This window comes from Ceratotherium simum, chromosome 5 (genome assembly GCF_057802395.1).
Source record: "Ceratotherium simum simum isolate JZ-2026a chromosome 5, ASM5780239v1, whole genome shotgun sequence".
NCBI lineage: Eukaryota > Metazoa > Chordata > Mammalia > Perissodactyla > Rhinocerotidae > Ceratotherium > Ceratotherium simum.
In genome coordinates this window covers 13,058,992-13,080,512 of record NC_141904.1, presented here as the reverse complement: position 1 = coordinate 13,080,512, position 21,521 = coordinate 13,058,992, and the positions used below count along the sequence as shown (strand labels likewise).

The following is a 21,521-nucleotide window of genomic DNA, read 5'->3' as shown; positions in this document are numbered from 1 at the left end:
TGAATTGAATAGCTTGCCTTTTGCTCTCTTCATCCTCATCCCAACTCCTTCTTGGAAAATGAAGGATGTTTGTGTGATCTTCCCACTCTCTCAAGGACACTATGCTCAGAAATCTTCATCGATTTCTTTTGCTAAATAGCTGCAATTTTGCCTGCTCCTCGTGAACCCTCGAAAGCAAGCCTCATGAAGTCACCAAAGCAACTGCAGATGTGATGTTCCTAAAGCTCTTGTGTACCTGATTTCTCCCCAGAGAGGGCCTTGCCCCCCAGCCAGAGGGTGGCCAGAGGAAGGAAAACTCTGCTAGGACTGTGCCTCCACTGACTTTCCCTTCATTATTTATTTGCTTCTTTATTTGTACTCCTTCTGAAAAGGATGTGAAGTGGAATTTCTCATCAAAGATAACCACCAAAATATCTAGATAAGAAAGAGATGCTCGCAGCCCAACAGAAGAAAGGGAATCAATATTGAGGACATCTTGGGCTTCTCCAATGGAAGAGGCTTCCAGAAGGAGGTGTTGGGGGAGATCTCTCACATACTGGCGGAAGTAGCGGAACCTCAAGCGCTGGTGCTGGGGGTTCACGCCAAGGCCCCCTGCACAAAACTGCTTTCTCCATTTTTGTATCTGCATCTCTAAAGAAAGGGAGGATCCAAGGAGAGAGAAGAGAGGGACGGAAGGAAAGGAGGCCTCCTCCCTGATGCCATTTCTTGTTATTGGGAAGCAGATTCCTCCATCATCAATTCTGCACCAATTGCCTTGCTGAGAACAAAGAGAACCCAACATGATAGGGGCTGCTGTTGGGAAGGGTGGCTCCGCAGGACTGAAGGTAGAGACAATACCAGAGAAGCTGCAGACAGACCGTGGGTTCTGTCTGTGGCTCAAGAAAGGCTGTCATGGCAGCAGTCAAGGTTAGGTGTCTGGGACTCCCCAGATCCACATGCAAATGTTTCCTGTGTTCTAAGCTACCTGTGGAGGGGTCAAAAATAAAGATCACTATCCCTGCCTTTAGGGAGTTGCCAGTTACTGAGGGAGGCAGGCACACAAATGGATAATTTCCACACGATATCCTATAGGATTCATTCATGCTTTCTTCCACTGTCTAGTGAGCGTCTACTCTGCTGGTACTGGACAGGGTGGTGGAGGTTCGGAGTAACCATGAAGCTTGGAGTCTGATGCCGTAGGCTAATGTTGAGGATGCTGTGAGAGCACAGAGGAGGGTTTCTACCCAGACTGGAGAAATCCTGAAAGGTTGCATGGAGGAGGTGACAAGAGAGAAGGTGATAAAAAGGGAGCTCCGTGCAAAAGAAAGAGGATGATCAAATGCACAGTGGCAGGAAACAGTTAGCACATAGGACCCTGCGGCCAGCCAGGGATGGACTGCTCTTACAGCACTGTGACTTTCAGATACACCTGACGAAAAGCCCTCCTTTCCTCCTGTGGTCTACCCTTAAGCTTGAACTTGGGGCCTCTGGAGCATGGGCTATGGCAGCTCCGTGATCTCATCCTCCGGAAGGTGATGGGCCAGTCTAGTCATGGCTCCTGGGGGCTATGAGGAAAAACTGGTAATTGGGTTTATTCTCTTTTACATGTAGTCACTCTCGTCCAAATGTCTTCCCAGGGACAGTTCCCTGGTGACAAACCTCACACCACGATGTGCAGTCTCTGCTCGTGGCGGGCTCTGAGAAAACCCCTTAAAGGGCAGCTGGTTAACATGGGGGTTCAGAGCTACACCCAGATTACAGGGTTATCTGGAACATGGCAGGGGTGCAGGGCAGGGGGATGTTGTCCCCTGTGGATTGAACATCTCCCTTCCTCTCAGGGGAACAACATCAATCAGGGCCCTACTGCATGCCATGCACCCATTGTCGCACTTGGTCCTCACCCAACACTGTAAGGTTGGTGCTGTGGTCCCTATGTTACTGATGAGGTGCCTGAGGCTTGGAGACCTTCATTAACCTGCCCAAGAGCTTCCTGACCTGACGAAGTCAAGCCAAGACCATTGCGTGTCTCCTTCAAATGTGCTTCTCTGAGGCTTCCCACGCGCACTCATGGTTAACATTCAGGCCTCAGCTCAGACAGGGACTCTCTGGATCTCAAGAGCCCCTCTCTGTCCCTGGCTTTTCCTGTCACAGCACTTCTCCTCTCTGATGGGACAGCACAGGCCTATTCATTGTCCATCTCTCTCCCCCAGCTCCATGAGGCAGGGACCCTTCCTGACTCCTTCACTGCTGTACCCTTGGTGCTCAAAGCAGAGCCTGGTATGTGGAAACCTCGAACAAATGGTTGCTCAGTGAACGAAGCCCCTAGACCAGCCCTCTCCACTCTGCTGGTATTGCTCAAGACGGCGGCCACTGGCCCACTGGGAACTTGTGAGGAGCCCCCTGTTGGCTGCAGACTGACCCACAAATGCAGGACTTGCTGAGTTTGTCACTGAGGGCAGGCATAGATTCCATAGATTTTCATTTCTACCAGCAAAAGGATAACATCTAGCAACGTCCCATGCGACCAACATTTGGGATGCATAAACTAACAGTTCCCATAATTCACATTCCTTGATGATTCAAATTCACTCTTCTACCGCAGGCCGGCCTTAGTACAGTGGCACTGCCCTTGCAGACCTGCGTCCCTGCAGAGCGTGGGCCGCTCCCTGTCAGCAGTCACTGTTATCTGGCACTGTGAGCCTTGCCTTGAATTGGCTCTGACGTTCAGTCGCTGCTATTGTGGCTTCAATCAATTCGTGTGTACACTTACTCTGAGTGTTTGTGTTTGGTGATTGCTCTGTTTGTGTGGTGCCATTTTGATTGTGATTTTCTTCCTCTCCAATGCTTTCTCATCTCCAAATTATTTTTCCACTAAGAAGCAGTGATAAGACCATCAGCCCTACTTTACTGGGCCACAGTCCTGAATGTTTGAGAAAGAATCCTTGCACCGCACCTCATGACCTCATGTAATCCTTGAATTACCACGCTCTCTTTTGTTTTGTGATAAGACACATGCGTTCCTAAAAATCACTGCACTAGGGAAAATGGGGCGAGGGGCACAACATTCAAAAACATCATCAGTGACACATAAAAAAGAGAGAAAGAAAAAAACCATTAGCACAGTTTCACACGGGTTAAATGGTCAATATATAAGGACTACAATAAATATGGCACTTCACCTTGAAGAGACCTGGCGTTTGCTTGTGGCGGTGGACGTAGGCCGGGTTGCAGCTGGTGCGTTATTGTGAAGTGGTGGAAGGCGGGTTTCTGAACGGAATGGAAGGTTGTAGCCACAGGTGCGGGTGAGGGTGGCTCATGACAGGTGACCTGAGTAGCTGGTGGATGTTTGAGCTGTGTACACGTGCGCGTTTCGTTCCTTCCTACGTGGCTCAGCTGCATCCTGTGTTCACCTGGTACTTCTCGGGGAGGAGATCTTACATAAGCAAATGTGAAATTCCCGTTATCCTCAAATCGTTCCATAATACATCAATTGTGTTGGAACAAATTCACATTTTCAGAACAAGTGTTATAGCAGAACTGGCTGTACCTGATTTTCTTTAATCCTTTTCTCGTTTTTTCAGACTGGACCAAGAGGATTGAGTATCAGCCTGGCTCAGGGAGCATGCCCCTGTTCCCCAGCATCCGCCTGGACACGTGCGATGGGGCCGTGTCCTCCATCCAGATCACCACAGAGCTGCAGACCAATTACATTGGCAAGGGCTGTGACCGGGAGACCTACTCCGAGAAGTCCCTTCAGAAACTGTGTGGTAGGTTTTTCTGGTTGGGATTTTTTAAATTAATTGCTTTTAAATGATGTACACTCATAAAGCATATCTTACTATATTATGAAAGAATCAGCCCCTCCCCACCACACTGGTATGTGTAACTCCTGGATGGATATTAAGTTTACTTATTATGGTTAAAAGTCTGAAGGCACAGCTTTCAGCATCAGGCACACCTGATCCAGACCCCATCATTTATCAGTTCTGTGGCTGTGATGTGACAAAGCCTCTATTCTTCATCAGTAAAACAGGGATTAAGTGGCACAGTGTGTTTAAGAACACCCAGCACGGAGCCTGAAGAGACAGGGGTCTCCTTACACCACGTTGGTTTATAGAGAGACACCTGACCAGGGGCCACCAGGAAGGGTGGCGTTGGTCACTTGGGGAGAGGCTGGTCTGCCCCTCGAGGGACCAGTTACATGGTTTGCAGGGCTAAGTGTAAATGAAAATACGAGTCCTTTGTTCAAAAATTATAAGGAATTTTAAGACGGCAACATTAAAGCATTAAACCAAGCTGGATGCCACACCAAGCCTGGGGCCCTGTGCGACTGCTTAATTTGCATGCCAGTGGATCTGGGCCTGGCTGCCCACATCAGAGAAGAAGAGCCGGGGTGAGGCAGAGGTGGGCAAAGTGAGGGTGTCCAAGTGCGGGGAGAGAGGGCTTGCTGTCAGTGGGCTGCGAGGTGGTGCCACAGGAAAGGCAGGCCCGGAACCAAGAAGCAAGGCTGACGGAAGGGGACTACAAAAGAAAATGGCTTCATGGAGCTTCATGGAGCACCTACTGTGTGCACCCTGCCAGACTCTTCACATGCATTACTTATGTTAATTCTCTGATCTTCACTGTGAGAGGGTGTCACTCATCCAGTTTCAAAGATGGAAAATTTGAGCCCTAACGAGGAAAAATGACTTACTAAAGGTCACACAGATAGAAAGTGACAGAGCCAGAATTTGAAGGTGGGTCTGTCTGAGTGAGGGCTCTTCAGCTCAGGCCCTGTGAAGGCGGGCCAGGCCTTTGGAGCTGGAATGTAGCTCCCTCAAGTGAGCCTGTGGAAGGAGAGGGCCTCAGTACGGTGGGAATGGTCCTGTGTGTTTGGCGACAGACGGTTGATGTGTCGATGGGCCTCCTTCATCCCCACCCGCAAATAGTTCATTTCTCTCTTGTTCTCTCCAAGAATATTCGGGAACTCACATTTGACGCTGTAGCCGTGCTGTGGGGAGCTTAGGGAACAGCTTACTCTTAGACTGGGCCTGTGTTTGGGGTAACTGCATCTCCACAAAGGGAAGAGGAGGCCCCTGAGCACACAGTCCAGCCTGCCATCCTTCCTGGTGACCCCCAGGTCAGCATTGCCACAGGCACGCACACACACACAGATATATATACACGCATGCGCTCACACACACACATACACACACACACCCTCACCCACACTGCTCTCGACAGAAGAATCAAGCAGAAATTTTAGCACCAAATGGAAATACACCCTGCTTGGATCTCGCCGTGTCCCATTCATCACATCGCCAGGCTGGAAGGAAGGCCTGTGGGAACACAGGCTTCTCTGAATGCTGCAGGAGACCAGGGAAAACACCGGCACCTCGATATTCCAAACGGATCTTGCAGAAATAGATATAAAGGGCCTGCAACATTCAGAAAACTGCCCCAGTCCCTCCTTCACTCTGCATGCAGAGGAGCTATCTCAGACGACATCGTATTTAGAATGAATATCCCATTTCGCTCCCCATGCACCTGAATTATAAGCCAACTCAACCCCACACCACCGTGGGTTACAGTCACTTCCTCAGCTCCTCCAGATCGGAAGGAGATGATGGAATCAGCTTGTTAAAGATCAGATGGGCCAGAGGGCATGCACTTGTGATTGGATTTTGAATGTTGCTGGAGAGAGATGAGGAGATACAGAGAGTGAGAAGGATTTTCTGAGGGAAGAAACTTCAGAGCAAAATTGCATCTGGTGTTAACACAGCTCCTTCCTCCGGGCTGCCAGCCTCACCTTGCGGGAAGGCAGGTTAATTCAGTGGGGAAAGCAGTTCCCCCAGGATGCGAGCTGATCTGGTGCTGGGAGCAACTCTTTGTTGAGAGAGGCCTGCGTGTCTTTCTGGTCACCTTCCTGGTAGTGCCACCCACTGCACTCCTGGGCACTCTGTCCGCGTAACCCTGACAGGCAGGGCCACTCCTGCCCCCATGTCAGGAGTCTGAGTCTTGAACTCCACTGAGGGAGGGCTCAGGAAAGAAAGGGCAGAAGCGAATGAGTAAGACCCAGATGCACGGCTGGTGCTGGAGTCTGCTCCTGCAAAGGAGGCGGCTGGTCAGGCCCTGAGCTGCTTCCAAACTGCGGGGGAAGCGCAGCCTGGGTGTAATTCCTGACTCCTGTGAGGCACCATAGGTTCTGGAGACAAGCTTCTGTGTGTTTTCAGTGGATGGTAGACAAGTTGCTTGCAGGGTTTCCCAACTAGGGAACTGCCATGGCACTTTCAGCCTCAGCGTTCATGCATTTTTCATCCTACAAATCTTTATTGACTTTGGATGGAAACAGGGAGAACAATTAGGATGTTATTGCTGTAGTCTAAGCAAGAGATAATGAGTTCTGACCCAGGGGAGTGGCGGGAGGCAGTAGTGACAGTAGTCTTAATCTGAATTTTAGACAGATTTAGGAGGCAAAATCAGCAAGAGTCGATGATTGATTAGCTGTCAGGAGTGAGAAAGAAGGGATCTAAGACGACTCTAGTGTAAGCAGGCGTCCAACTGGACAACGGTGTCCCCAACCAGAACTAAGAGTCCATGGCAAGAGCGGATTCAGGGGATGATGAGGATGGGTGCCCGTGGGACATCCAGGTGTGGGCCCTCAACTCTAGCCTGACTCGCCACCCTCCCAAGGACCTGCCTCCACCTGCCGAGCCATCGTTAGAGCCCATTTCTTCCTGGTGTTCTGCCCCTCCGCCAGGACACCTCCTCTGCTCCGTGCCTGGCTGGTTCTCATCCCTAAGGCTTCGTTCATGTTTTCTTCCAGCTAGAGTCTCGCTCCCCTTCACCGTTCCAACCCCTTCCCTTTAGCCAGTATTCTCTAGCCCTCTTTGCTCGCCAGGGAGGCAGTCCTGGGTGCTTCCTGGGTGCCTTTGAGTGCTGGCGCCTCTTCTGTGATGCTGTAGTTGTGCAGGGGCCCAGGCGGGGGTGTCTCCCAGAGGAGCAGTGTGGATGTCTGGGCCGCCTGCTTCCTCCTCCTGCGACGTCAGCTCCACCGGGAGCGGTGATAGAGTCCTGTTTCAGGGGAAGTGGGACAATAGTGGCCAAAGCCTGCTGTTAGGAAGTCCCTGATGGGCGCAGCAGCATCTGAAATAGCCTCTTTGGGCCAAGTGAAACTCTGGACGTCAGGCATATTGCCTCTGAGGTTTATACACTGAGACACTCCCATTCTGCCTTGAAACAAAAACAATGCAGGGCCCTTCACCTTGTGGAGCCAGACATAGCCTAAGGTGGGCCCCCACTGCCCTTGCTCTACACAAAGCCGGGCTTCTTGGAGAAGTTAGGCAAACTGCTCATGGCTTCCTCTGAATTCAGAGATTCCGCATGAAGGGCTCCGCCATCTCAGTATCAGGCTTTCCAGAGGTGAAGTGTCACAGAACTGCCTAGGGTATGAAAAGCTTGATGAAACCTCAGGGAGACCTCTTGGCCAAATTAAATTTGACATTAAAAACAGCCCAAGAAAAGGCCTGCTCTGGTGCCCCTAAGTCACTACATGTCACAGTGAATAGAAAAGCAGTTGTGATGCGCATGCCCTTCGGAGCACAGAGACCAGGGCTGCTCGTCCGGGATCACCGGGCTCCTGGCGGCTGGCTGGCATCTTCCACATAGGATGCTGGGGTCAGCTGTTTTGTATGCGGAATCAAGAACTGTGAGGATGGGTGTTGTTGAGGGAAAGGCCACAGAAGGAGATCGTGCTGCTAAATCAAGTGATGGATGTGTCAGAGCGGTTCAGATTACCAGACATGAAGTTGTCCTCAGGATTCATACATGTGTGAGCCCGGGAGGTTTTCACAGAAGATTCATTCATTGACTCATGTATTTATTAATTCAACAAATATTTGTTGAATGTCGAAATGCTGTAACTCTTGAGTTCATATAGAAGTGAATAAGATCACTTAACAATTCAGGGTTCTGGGGAAGACAGACATGTTAAAAAAGGTAAGTCCATGGTTTTCTACTACACCTTGAAGCTTAACAGAGCTTGTCCTCACTAAGGATCATGGTCAGAGGCCTTTATACCCTCAGAATAGCCCAACTACAGGAAACTGTCATCAGTTTATCCAAGACACTTCTAAAGAGCTGGAGCTTCTGGGGGGACAATGTCAGTCCCCCAGTCATAGCCATGCTTCCATTCTCAGAAGGCTGAAGCAGGCTTCTTGCTTTAAGGAAAACTGGTGCATACCTGTTGGGAATCAGATTAAATTACTGACCATACATCAGCAAAGGGCTGCACTCATGAATGACGACAGTGAGCAGTGGACTTCTCTCTGGATGTGCTTATATCTTTGAGGTCATTTAAGCAGCTACCATAGAGCACGCCCTCCTATGGTGGAGAGGTTTAGCCTGCAGTGGCCTTGCCCAGGCTGGGCCGCAGCTGGGAATCCACGGCCCTGGCACAGGAGCCTGGCTGAACACCCTCATCTGAAGCCCAGGTTGCCTTACCTGGACATCTAAGTTTCTAATTCCCAGGCCTTGGAGGAAGCCCTCTTCCCTAGGATTCTGGAGATGGAATGGTAGTCTGAGTGTGTGATCAGACAAGATGTGAGCTCCTTAAAGGACATCAGAAAACCCTCCACATCCATGCTGAAGTGATGCGATAGAGAAATGGGAACTGTAGCTGCTGATGTCAGTCACTTATGTGGATTATCGGTCCACATGTCACATGGCCAAGTGAAATCAGGGAGTCAGAGAAGTATGTTGAGAACAGAATGCATTCCACCACCACGCACTCCTAGTCAGCATTTGTCAAGAGGGCCTCGCTGGCTTCCCCTGAGACTCTCTACCACTGAACTGCTCCACTCACTGAAAATAAAGGACTTTCTACCAGCTCCCTAAAGGTGGGGCCCATTTCTGTTTGGTTCATTGCCGTAACTTAGATGTTACATAAACATTTATTGAAACAATATGGAGTTGATATTGCCACTTGTGGAACACTGTACAGAATGAGGCCTGTGTCCTTGGTTACAATGGTTCCTCTCCCCTGAGGCCTCCCCACTTATCCCTGTCCCTCCCCGTGCTGTGCTAGACCATGAGGAGGCATGACCTGAGGGCTCCGTGTCAGTCACCATTGCCACAGGCCCACGTTGAGGTGCTAAGGACACTATACCCTCACCCAGGCCTTCTGGAGGAGAATGCAAACCCTGCAGTTAAGAAGTCCACATAGTGACCACTACCCTTATGCACCATTTGGGCTCTCATACCACAGTGTGCCCTGAAATCTGGCCCATTCACCCCCATCTTTATCTGCTTGCTGGCTCAGAGAGGCTTCCCCACCCTGGTGGGGCTCAGGGGCCTTGAATCAGACCTCACCTCTGCTTCCAAGCCCCCCTTGCTCTCGTTGCACCAGACAAGTGTGAACTCTCAGCAGCCTGGTGGGTCCCAGGGACCTTCTCGAGGATTCCCAAGGAGCATCTTAAATACACCCTGATGTGCAGATGATGCCACACCATCTTTGCAAGTGATGAATCCTGTTTACCCACTGCTTCTGTGGGATCCCTTGGGATGAGGAAAGCAAGAAGGACTTTGGGAGAAAGTAAATCTCTCTGTTTAAATGCACTGAGAAATAAAGTATAAGCTGTTAAGTTTGCAGCAGTCTGCACCAGCTGGTTAAATGCAGCTTGATGCTTTCGGGGAGGCAGCATCCATGAGTAGGCGGGGTGGCCTGCTGCTCCCCTCACCGGGGAAGACAGGGGAACTCCACATCACTCCACTCCTTGTCAGACCACATGCTGTCTTCAATGTGCCTCTCTCTGGACAGCCACCAGTGTAGGGAGGTGGGGTCCCGGGGGACTGGGCTGTGCTTGGCAGGGCTCTAGACTGTGAGGTAGAAAGAACAGGACCCAGCTGTCTGAGAGCTAGGCCTGTCTGTCGCTAGCTGTGTGGTCAAGTTTTTTCCCTCTCTGGGCCTCAGTTTCCATGTTTGTAAAATGGGCAGGAAGTTACAAGGTCTCCCTAGAGGTTCACTGAGGTGGTGCTGTGGGGAACATGGGCTTTGAAGCTAGAAAGTCCTGATGATGGGTCCACTCCCTAGCTGGTTGTGATCCTGGGCTCGCTTAGCCTCGGGTTTCTTATCTGTAAACTAGAATCGTGATAGCATTCATCACATAGATGAGTAATGAAGAAAAGCATTGAAGCACTTAATTCAGGTCTGGCACTCAGTGCCCAAAAGAAGTTTCTTAGGAAAATAACAACAAAGGCATGGGAGCAAAGCTGGCCTTGGCAGCCACCAAGCACACACCTGTGTGCTGGGCCCTCCTCTATACTGCTGGCTTCACTGGCTTGAGCTAGAAGTCAGGAGCCTTGAGTGCTCAGCCTGCAACACTCTGGCCACCCGAAATTTCAGGAACCAACACACACTCTGAGTGTGCCCAGTTATCGGGCTGTCTTCGTACTGCACAAATCCTGGTGTCAGAGCCAGCTTACTTATGGGTCAAAGAAACTGTTGCCATGGTGCATTATTCTGGAGGTTCCAAGAAAAGGAACTTATTCCAAAAGACAATGTATCTCCCATTCCCAGACCACCCCAAATCTCTACCTGCTACCACCTTGATAGATTTCTTTGTTTCAAATACCTATGGAGGGTGATAACCCTCAAGGCTTTGTTAGTCATTAAAACATTAGTGTGAATTAGCTTATCAGATAAGTAAAATAAATACCAAACAAAGATCTAGGGGCATGGGATGGAAACAAGTAAATATTGATGAGAGGTGTGGGGCATGGCCAAGAGCCTAGATGGGCAGACTCACGTGAATGTTGAGTAGATGGATAGAAGCACCTCATGGAGGTACTGGGTGGGAGGAAAGGCAGTTATAAATATGAATGGAGTGCCTAGTGTGTGTCAGGCATGGTGCCAACCAAAAACTCTAATAAATACCTATGTAAATAATGCAGTCAACACTGCCCACACTTGCCCTTGATGAACATAAGCTACAGGGTGGTCATGAATATTGGGAGAATGGAATCTCCCACCCTGTCAGACACCACAGTTCCTGGAGGCCTATCCTGGGGTGAGCCTCCTACAGTGCTAAGCAGAGCATCTGGTTCCAAGAATACATATTTTTCACACAGTATAACCTTCAATTGCAAGCCAGTGGGTGCTCAACCCTACCCCCGATGATCTGTTCCAAGGCTGGGAGGAAAACTAGCTGAGTTGAATGTTTTCAAAGAAGTATATGGTTTCCAATATGGCGCCTTCCTAAGGGATTTTAACTGTAGGAGATTTTTGAGGTGGCTGACTTTGGAACCCAATCCCTAGGTGAGATGAGGCTCTAATGTACAGAATTCAGATGTCCAGTGATCGCTGACAAATGGCGGGTAATACACATAACCGCTGTCCATTAAACCCATCAGCATTTACAACTGACTGGTCAGTGCCATGCCAGGAGAGAGCCCCACGCAAATGGCCCCCAGCATCGGGCACATCTTAGACTCCCTTACCTTTATTCCTTGACAGTATCAGAAAGCCCCCGGCCCTCCTCAAAGCTGTTAGTGTGATTTTTCCCAAGACACAAATCTGCCCATAAGGCGTAAGTCCTCATGCCTTAGCCTGGAATCACAATGGTAGCAGAAATAATAACAACTCTAATAAGGATGATAAAGTTATAGCCAACACGGAGTGAGCATTCACCATGTGGTGGGCAAGCTGCTATGAGCTCTAATGCAGACTCTCATTCAGTCCTCTTGGCACCCTGGGAGGGGAGATATCACAGAAGGAGGTGGAGAGTCAGAAAGATTCATGCTCACAGTCACAAAGCTAGCAGGTCACGCTGCCAGGCGTCAAATTCAAGTTTTGCTGACTTTAGAACCCGTATTCTCAGCCACTGTACCGTTTGGCCTAAGCAAGTGGTTGTAAAAATGTGTGGTGAGTACAAAGTGGCTCACACTCCTTCTCATGGGATCAGGACCTAGAACTTTCCCCAATCACAGCCCTGATCACACCGTGTCACAGTTATCTGTCAACTTGTTGGCCTGAGCTCCTCCAGGTCGGGGACTGTGCTGGTTCGCCTTTACATGGCCAGCACCTAGCAGAGCTCTTGGCACCTGGTTGGTGCTCAGTCAGTGGCTGACAGGTTAATGGATGGATGAGTGCACGAAGGAATCCATCAATCCACCTCAAACCCTGGCCTTCTCCAGGAAGCTGCCTGTTTATAAAAGCCTCCAGGGTAATCTCATTTCCCTAAATTCCTCCAGCCCTTTTTCCTTGTGTAATAGTTAATTCCACTGTCTTGCCACATGCAGCCCTTTTGTCTGTAAGTTACTGATGCCTCCCCAAGCCAACCAGAAGCAACTCAGGGCAGGGCTGCCATTCAGCCCCTCTTTTCCCGAGTCACCAATTCAGGGCTGGGCACAGACCTCTGAGTAAGCACCCTGAGCAGGCCATCCTGACCCAGGAGCAGAAAACAGAAGGTCAGGACACCTGCCCTCTGAGGAATGACCCTGCGTTCTTTTTGTCCCCCATCCCCTGCAGGAGCTTCCTCTGGCATCATCGACCTCTTGCCCTCCCCCAGCGCTGCCACCAACTGGACCGCAGGACTGCTGGTGGACAGCAGCGAGATGATCTTCAGGTTTGACGGCAGGCAGGGTGCCAAGATCCCTGATGGGATTGTGCCCAAGAACCTGACGGACCAGTTCACCATCACCATGTGGATGAAACACGGCCCCAGCCCCGGTGTGAGAGCCGAGAAGGAAACCATCCTCTGCAACTCAGATAAAACGGGTGAGTTGGGTTAGGCACGGACACAGCCTCCGAGGACATGGGAGAAAAGCAGGAGTGGGAGAGAGGTCCTGGGAAGATGATCTGGTCTCTGGTTGTCTGGCTGCTGATTTCCTGGGCCTAGGGGAGAACAGGAGCAGGAAAGGGAGAAAAGTAGTTGTACAGACACGAAGAATGCAAAAGCTGGGATTGGTGGTTTTCACACTGGGTTCATCAGAACCAGAAGTGACTTAGGGCTGCTGTAGGTGCGATGGGGGTGGGGAGGAAGCTGCATCCCTGCTTCAGGCAAAGCAGCTCCCCTTCACTGTCTTATGTATAGTAAGACTTCCAAAGTTTACTTTCAACAATAGGGTCCTGTGAATTTAAAATAGCAGTTTGAATATCATTGCCATATGTAATAATGACAGCTAACCTTTGTTAGGCATTTTTGGCGTGCTGAGCCTGTGCGAGGCAGTTCCCAGCTTGCTAGTTAAAAGCATTCCACCACTTATTGGCTGTGTGACCTCAGGCATATTGTTTAACCCCTCTGTGCCTCCCTTCCCTGTCTATAAAATGGGCGTTATAGTGTTATCTACCTCATAGGGCTTTTGTAAGGATCAAATGGCTTACTGTACTTACAGGGCTTTAGAACATCACGTGGTACATAGGAGGTGCCATCTGGGCTAGCTGTTACTGTTCCAAACAGGGCCTCACATCTCTACAAACAGGTTTATGGAAGCGTCATTGTGCTTCTCATTTTAAGGAAAAGGAAAAGGAAAGAACACTGAGAAGTTAAGTAACTTGTCCCAAGTTACACAGCCAGTAAGTGTCAGAACTGGAAATGTAAGCTTAGATCCAGCTAACCGCAATCCTATGCTCTTGTCACCACACCCCACTGGCAAACACACACCCACACAAATGTGCAAATTTTACAACTCCATGTTAAATTATAATTCTACAGTTTCCCATTTCAAACGCCACTTTTGTTAAAATACCCAAAATAGATAACCCTAGGAAATATTGCCGTGAGAAGACAGTGTAGGAGAATGGCTGCCAGCTCCGCCGCAGCTGTGGGACAGCCGAAGCTCCTATCTCAACGTGCCTACTTCTTAAGGTGTGACCTTGGAGGAGTTGCCAATCTCTCTGAGCCTCAGTTTCCCCATATGTAAAATAGGGAAAATAACCATGAAATAACGTGTGAAACCGCTTAGCATCACCAGATATAAAGTCGGTGCCCGACTAGCGTACTTGATATTAGTGTCATCGTCATGTTACTTCTGCTTTGTTCATGTGTGACTACATTTCCTCTCTCAGTCGATCTTTACAATAAACGTTCATGTATTTCTCGGGTGGAGAAACTGAGACAGAGAGAGTTGCCCAGCTTTCCCTAGTCACATAGAAAGTCTGTCAGAGCCAGTGCCAGTCCCTGCAGGAAGGACCCTGCAGACGTGCATGAGATGGCGCTGAGGTTTGGGAACCGTTCAGGGCTCAGCCCATAGACCCAGGAATCGCCCTGGGGTCCTCGCAGTGCCTGGTGGGCGCTCCTGTGGTGATGCAGGAGCCAGGGTCAGTGAGACCACGGCTTAGGAGTGTGCACGTGAATGCAAAACAGCACAAGCTGGGCTTAGCGGCCACACATATACAGTCCTTGCTGAAATGTATCACATGTCCCTGGGAGGCAGGTCAGACAGATGTAAATGTTCCTGCTTACAGAGGAAGAAATTGAAATATGGAAGGTTGAACAAGTGACCCGGGATAACACAGCGATTATCAAGAGAACCAGGCTCAGACCTAGGTCCTCTGGCCCCACCTTCCAGGCGCATGCTACTGGACCAGTGGTTCTCAATCCTGCTACACAGTAGAATAACCTGGAACACATGTAAAAATACCTGTATGCCAGGGCCCCACCCCAGCTCAATAAATCAGGGTTTCTGGGGAGTTCTTTTGTGCAGCGCTGGCTGAAAACTTTGTGTTAGACGAGGATGCCTCACTTTGATCAGAGCAGTCCGCCCAGCAGGCATTTTGGCCCCCTCAGATCAGTAAGACCTGGCACTGCTCAACTTTGGCCTTAGTATAAAACAACACCTTACAAATCAGCTCAATATTGGCACAAAGAAAATGGAGAAGACTTTTCTCCAATTTCTCTGACTTAAAAAAAAAAAATCTATAAATATTTCCTTGCCTAAATTTAAAAAATCAGGCATAAATTGAAGCTTGATTAGGGTTTTTATATATCAGAAAAATTTTTTCAAACTATAAAAGCAACCCATGTTTATAGCAGAAAATCTGAAAAACACAGAAAAGTAGAAAAAAGAATACATAAATCACCTAAAATCCTAATACTTGGAGATATTTTTCTGATAACATTTGGTATATTTCATTACCAATGAAGTCTTATTTTTATTTCTATGTGTATATAGAATGTCTTTGCAATTTTCAATCTATTTTTTGTAATACATGTGATGGTATTAACGTTTTCTGTTTCTTTTACCTAATATTATATCCAGATCGTTTCTCTATGTGATAAAATATTCTTTAAAAATATGAATTACATGACAGTCTAAAATTCTGTCATGGGGCTTTATTATACTTCATTTAACTGGCTCTCTTTGGTTAGACATTTAGATTGTCTCCTTTTATTTATTTATTTATTTTGTGTGTGTGTGTGAGGAAGATCAGCCCTGAGCTAACATCCATGCTAATCCTCCTCTTTTTGCTGAGGAAGACCGGCCCTGAGCTAACATCTATTGCTGATCCTCCTCCTTTTTCTTTTTACCCTTTTTCTCCCCAAAGCCCCAGTAGATAGTTGTATGTCATAGTTGCACATCCTTCTAGTTGCTGTATGTGGGACGCCGCCTCAGCATGGCCTGACAAGTGGTGGGTCGGTGCGTGCCCAGGATGTGAAGCCGGGCTGTCAGTAGCGGAGCGCACGCACTTAACCGCTAAGCCACGGGGCCGGCCCCAGATTGTCTCCTTTTAAAGGCAAATAAAACAATGCTCTAATGAACGTTCTTGTATATACATTTTTGGACATTTCTGATTATTTCCTGATGAGAAGTTGAATTATGGAGTCGAAGAATATAAATGTTAGGAAGGCTGTTGATGTAAATTCCCAAATTGTCCTTCGTAAAGATTGTGCTAGTTTCTGTCTTGTCCACTAAGTAAAACTTACTAATTCTGGCCCATTAGGAATTAATCTCTAAATAGTTAGATAACAGCATTGATTAGTCATCGGGGGCTAATTGCTGTTTAAAAAATGTGAGAAAGAAAACTACTATCCCCGTCACCAACAAAAACACCTCGGTGGCTAACACTCTCACCCAGGTGCTCCTTTATGGCACTGTCCAGCCCCCGAGGTGGGCGGGGGACGAGGAAGCTCAGCTTTATCCAGACATTTGGGGACCAGGATCCTTCCATCATTTGGTGCTGCCATTTTCAACCACAGACAGAAAGTTAGAATAGAGTTGAGTGCAGAGGGTTTATTGGCTAGACCAGAAAGTGGTGTGTCACACTTCTCCTTACAGCCTGTTGGCCGGAATTTGGTCATGTGGTCTCAGCTAACCACGGGGGAAGCTGGGAAGTGAATTTAGCTGTGGGTCTAGGAGCACACAAAACATGGTCAGGTGAACACGTAGCAATGTCTCTGCCGTGAGGATACTGCCTGGGGTGCTTGTGCCCCCTTCAACCCCACCTTCCTTGAACCTTCTCTCTCCATTCCAGGTGTGACCCATGCTCTTTCCTGCCCTCTCTCAGTAACTCCCCTCCCCCCACAGTCTGCGCCTCCTGCCGGGATCCCCTCTTCCTGGCCTGCAGCCCTTTGCTACCTCTGAGTTTCAGCTGAGAGCAATGAATGATAAGTAGCCACATACAATGTCAGCCACTTCCCTACAGGGCTTCCCAAGAGAGAGGGGCTAACCTGGACCAGCAAACAGCCAGGGAGAGAGGCAGAGGTGCCAGCCCAGTAGAGAGTGCCGGCATGGTCCCCTGTCCTGCTGGGAAAGGGAAGAGGTGCTTCCACACTTCCAGAGATGCCCAGACAACCACTTAGAGGGACCGAGGTGGTCTGCTGTAGAGAGGAGTCTCACCCCCAGCAGCCCGTTGGCTGAGTTGCAAACCCTCATAGATCTACTCTGGCCTGGTGTCAGAGCAGAGCCCTGGAGAGTGCTGGGAAAGTTTAACTCACATCCCCAGGGGTGGACAGTGTATGAAAGCTTGGGCCTGACTCTTGCCCAGGTAGTCTGAAAGCAAGAGGCTGATGGGGGCATCCTCAGTCATGGGGTGAGGAGAGAGGGGTAGCAGGGGAGCGGGTGCCCTACTACAATTTGGCAAAACACAGGTGTTTTTGTTCTTATTTATGTGGACCAAATGGGCATCCAGAAATGGGCAAAGCCAGAGTCAAGAGGGCTGCAGGATGGAAAGACAGGACCCCAGCAAGGGGAGCCAATTGGCAGGCAGGTGGTGGCGGGGTATTACTGAGAGAGGGCAGGAGCAGAAAGATATTGTGAAAGCCTGTCTGGAAAAAGCATCACTGACACCAGGAATTGAGGGGTGAGGGCCAACAAAGGTGGGGTTGGAGCTGGCACAAATGTCCCAGCCACCCCGAAAGGGACTGTGTCGCTTATCAGATCAATTCCTCTGTAAAGGTTATGACAGGTCCATTCTTATTGAGTGTGTGTGTGGGGGGGGGGGGATGGGGGATGGGGGTTGAGGGTGGAGAGGGAGAGGAAAGGGCTGAAAAAGAATTTTACCAGGGCCCAAACCCTCTCCAGTAGCCATGGGCACCATGTGCAGATCTCCGTAGGACCTCTCCAAAAACTAATCAATGCGCCCTTGAGGGAGCCCATGTGTAGACAGAGGACATCTCTGAGGAAATGACAAACCCTACTGGCTTTTTGAAGAGACTTTCTACTCTTTTCTTCTCATCCACCTTCCCCGCTGCTGACCGTGATTGGAGCCAGGAGGAGGTTGGGGGATGAGGTGGTGGAACGAGAAGACTGAAAGAAGAGATGTTACCCCATCCTTTCCCCACTGTTGGCCGCCAAGCCATGGGTCAAGGCTGAGCATGGGAGAGGGGAAGAGCTTTTGAGTGGATGAGGCACTGATGTTTGATTTGGAGCGAACCTTCAAGACTATTTCAATATCCGACAGTGACTGGAAGGCTTTATGATCTGCCAGAGATGTGGACAAAGGGAAGGGAAGAGAGCTGCAGCAAGGAACGCCAAAGGACAGGGAAAGAAACGAAGCTGATTCCTGAGTGTATCACGCCACCACCACTGAATAACCGGGTACTGTGGGTGGTGACTGCAGGAGTGCAGACTGACGGAGGCAGAGGGAGGGAGAAACCTCCTGTGCTAGAAGATGCTCCAGACCTCCAGTGAGGTCTGTCCTTTCATTCTTCTCATCCCACCTCCTCGCCCACATCCTCCAAATAAAACTAAAGGGAAAAAATATTTTCCTGACAGTTATCAGCAGAAATTATAGGAAGTCGGTTAGGGAATTGTGATGGGGACAAGAAGTATTTAGTAAGATTCCCTTAACCAGGCCTGAGTGTTTTGCCAATCCAAAGGCTGAGTAGTCACCCTGACATAGGCCTAGGCCAATCCTGTCATACTTGGCAACTGACCATTCTCTTCCCTTCTGTTCTTTGGTTACATTCTGAGTAACAGTAATTCTTTTGTGAAAACAGCACCTGAAACTACTTTGTTATGTTGTCGTCATCACAAGACAGTGTAATAGTCCTTATGATAACTAACAGTCGTTGAGCATCTGTTCTGGGCAGATGCTTTATGCACATTTCCTCATTGTATCAATGAGGATGCTTTCAGTTACAGTTACAAGGAATGGGAAATACAGATGAAATTGATATCAGATAATTTTTAAAAATCGAAATAATAAAGGGAATGTGAGATTCTTGCAACATCCAGAACTAGGATGTCTTCAGGCAAAGTGTGATCAAGGCCTCGGCTCCTTTTCTCTTCAATTTCTTAGCTCTGCCCCTGTAAGTATATCAATTTCATGTTAGCAAATATGGCTAAAGCAGCTTCATGCCTCCCAGTTATTTCCTACAACTTCTAGAGAAAGAGAGAGTATCTCTTCTACTTCTTATGCTAAAAGAGAGAGTTCTTTCCCAGAAGTACTCAGTAAGGCTCTTGAATCACTGGCCTGACTTAAGTCCCTTGCCAATTCCTGACAGAAGCCTTGTGGCCAGGAGAATGGCCTGCACTGCTGGACTTGGGCCTGGGTCTTGAACCAGTCACTGTGGCAGGAGGATTTGCAAGAGTCTGTTTGGCTGGGACCAACCAGAGCCCATGCCCAGAAGTGGGATTGGTGTTGGTTCCTCCCTCTCAAACCTCATGGAAAAGTTTTGCACAGGATCTACAAGAATCAATCACAATATCCTATTCTCATGATAGGACAGGATCCATTCTCACGATACGTTGAGATCATCCAGCATCCCTGTCATCATATAGTTAAACAAACTGAGGCTCCGAGAGGCTAAATAACTCACCCAGCGTCACCCAGAGATACACCCCCCAGACTGTCTGAATCTGAGTCCCATGCTCTTTCCACCATGTCTGGTCACCTGCTCACACGCCCAACGTTTATGGAGCATGTGCCTCGTGGTAGATTTCCGTGCGTGCTGCTATGCATTAAAGTGTTGAGTTCTCCGAGTCTTGGTCAAAGAACAGCTCCTCCCCTCCCAGGGGCTGTTACCTTGTGGCTCCAGGACATTGTGGCGGGGACCCACGACATGAGGTTTCCTAAGCAGGAGAGGAAGATTTTATATGGGAGAAGGAAAAGTCTCATCGATTGTCCATGTATGGGGAGAGAGCTATTTATTCATCGCCTTGGGAAGTCACAGAACTGTGTCTAATGCTGAAAAATCAGTCTGTCCCCTCCATCCAGCAACCAGAAATGAGGCAGCTCCCGTTAACCACACGCAGATCGGGTTGCCGTTGTCAAGCCTGATGAAATAGAGTAAAAACCCAGAAATCTAGGAGAAACCAGCTATGTTAAAGGCACCCAGACTGGCTGATGTGATTGTCAGGAAGCCCCCTTACCGCTCCCAGAATTATTTCTAGCAAAAAAAAGAGCTTGTTAACCTACGTAATTTTTATCCAGGGTCTCACGCAGCATCTGAGGGTAAGTTAGGTCGATATTTAAAGCCCAAAAGGCTTCTCAGCAGAAGTTTTCTGTGGGCTTTCTTGACTCTTCCTCTTTCGTTTCAGTGAGCTCCGCCATGTGTGTTCTAGAACATTCATCAGAACCAGTTGTAAAAGAGAAAACTGGAATGCCCATTCACTTGTCCTCCGAGGTGTGCTAAGCGATGCAGCGGGAAGGCTCCGCTGGCGGAGATTGACACGGGGCTTCTCTCACCCCCAAATCCTCCTTCTGCTTTTCAGAAATGAACCGGCATCACTACGCCCTGTACGTGCACAACTGCCGCCTCGTCTTCCTCCTGAGAAAGGACTTCGACCAGGCCGACACCTTCCGCCCCGCAGAGTTCCACTGGAAGCTGGACCAGGTAGGGCGTCACCTCCCCCTGTTCACCCTTCTGCAGGTGTGGTTGGCATGCTCCAGTGATGATGGAAGTGGGCAGGCACCTCGAGGTTCTGGTCATCTGCTGATTTTTGGAAAAATCAGCTTAGGAAGACACACGGCGTCTTAAAGACAGGACTCAAACTGCCGCCTTAAAGACCACTGGGAGGCGGGGGGCCACACTTCCCAGCTAGGACCCCACTCCAGTCAGTGGACCTGCCAGCGGGTGTTTTGTCCATTTGCTGTGTGCTGAGCTCCTAGGACGCCAGTCGTCTTGATCCCCAGGCTCAGCTGGGGGATGACCTTTGCTAGCACATCTTTATATCATAAGTGCTCCACGTCTCCTCTTTGATGCTTTACTCTCTCCTTTGGGTGACGGTGCAGCCTTGCTTTTGGTGACACAGGTTGAGAGCAGGGACCTGAGGACTTTGAAGTGAACAGTGCAGTGTGAGCAGTGCGTGTTCTTTTCTGAAGTGGAGAAATCTGTGACTCACTCCAGAACCTCATGACTGGTGATCACAGGGGCCACTGTGTCATCCTTGTCAATGACAAATGAAGCGTCTGGTTTGAGTCAAAAGCTTTGAAGTGCCTGTTTCCAAGGGCTGTGCAGCCCCGAGAATGCAGAGGTGGCACTCACTTCTCTGGGTGACTGTGCCACAGAGGAAGTGTCCTTGCAGCCTACAGTTGGCCTTCGCTTAGATTTGAAGAGGAAGGTGTGAATTTTTTAGATGGTTTTAAATTTTCAAGAGGGAGAATGCCAGCCGGCAGGGAAGGGGATTGTAGGGTGGGTCTGCTTAATGAAGCAGATGAGATGATGATGCTCATTCTATGACTTTACTGCCTGGGCCCCCGCATCTCTCTTTGCTTTCTTTCTGCCCCACCCATTCCGAGAGCTTCTGGGGCCCTTAGTCTTCTTTTCTCCCTCCAAAAACCTCTGTGTGCGCTGCCTGCCTCACCCTGTCTAGGGCTGAATGTTTCATAATCCTTTCCCTTCTCTCTCCTTCTTACCATGTCTACCTCACCCTCTCCTTGTATGACTTAAGACTCCAGACCCCCAGTGGGGCTGATCTCAGAGAGGGTTAGTGGGAAGCATTCCAGGAGGAACTCATTTACATCGAGATGAGAGTGATTGCTGCCCCCTTTCATCCACAGGGAAGTACAGACTGTGCTCTTTAAAAGAGAGATTGATTAACCTCAGGGAATCTCTCAGTGGTGGAACTCAGGCAACAGGCAACATGACAAGGTCAAGGATGCCAAGCTGGCGGGGAAGATG

General features: G+C 49.2%; 1 protein-coding gene across 1 annotated transcript in view; it reads left to right on the top strand.

Annotated features, from left to right (window-relative positions):
• Positions 1 to 21,521, top strand: part of CLSTN2 (calsyntenin 2) — a 575,299-nt gene that overhangs the window by 478,742 nt on the left and 75,036 nt on the right. The window contains exons 6-8 of the mRNA XM_014788220.2: positions 3,561 to 3,746; positions 12,485 to 12,733; positions 20,113 to 20,234. Coding sequence (XP_014643706.2) covers positions 3,561 to 3,746; positions 12,485 to 12,733; positions 20,113 to 20,234 — 557 coding nt within the window. The remainder of the gene's footprint in view (positions 1 to 3,560; positions 3,747 to 12,484; positions 12,734 to 20,112; positions 20,235 to 21,521) is intronic.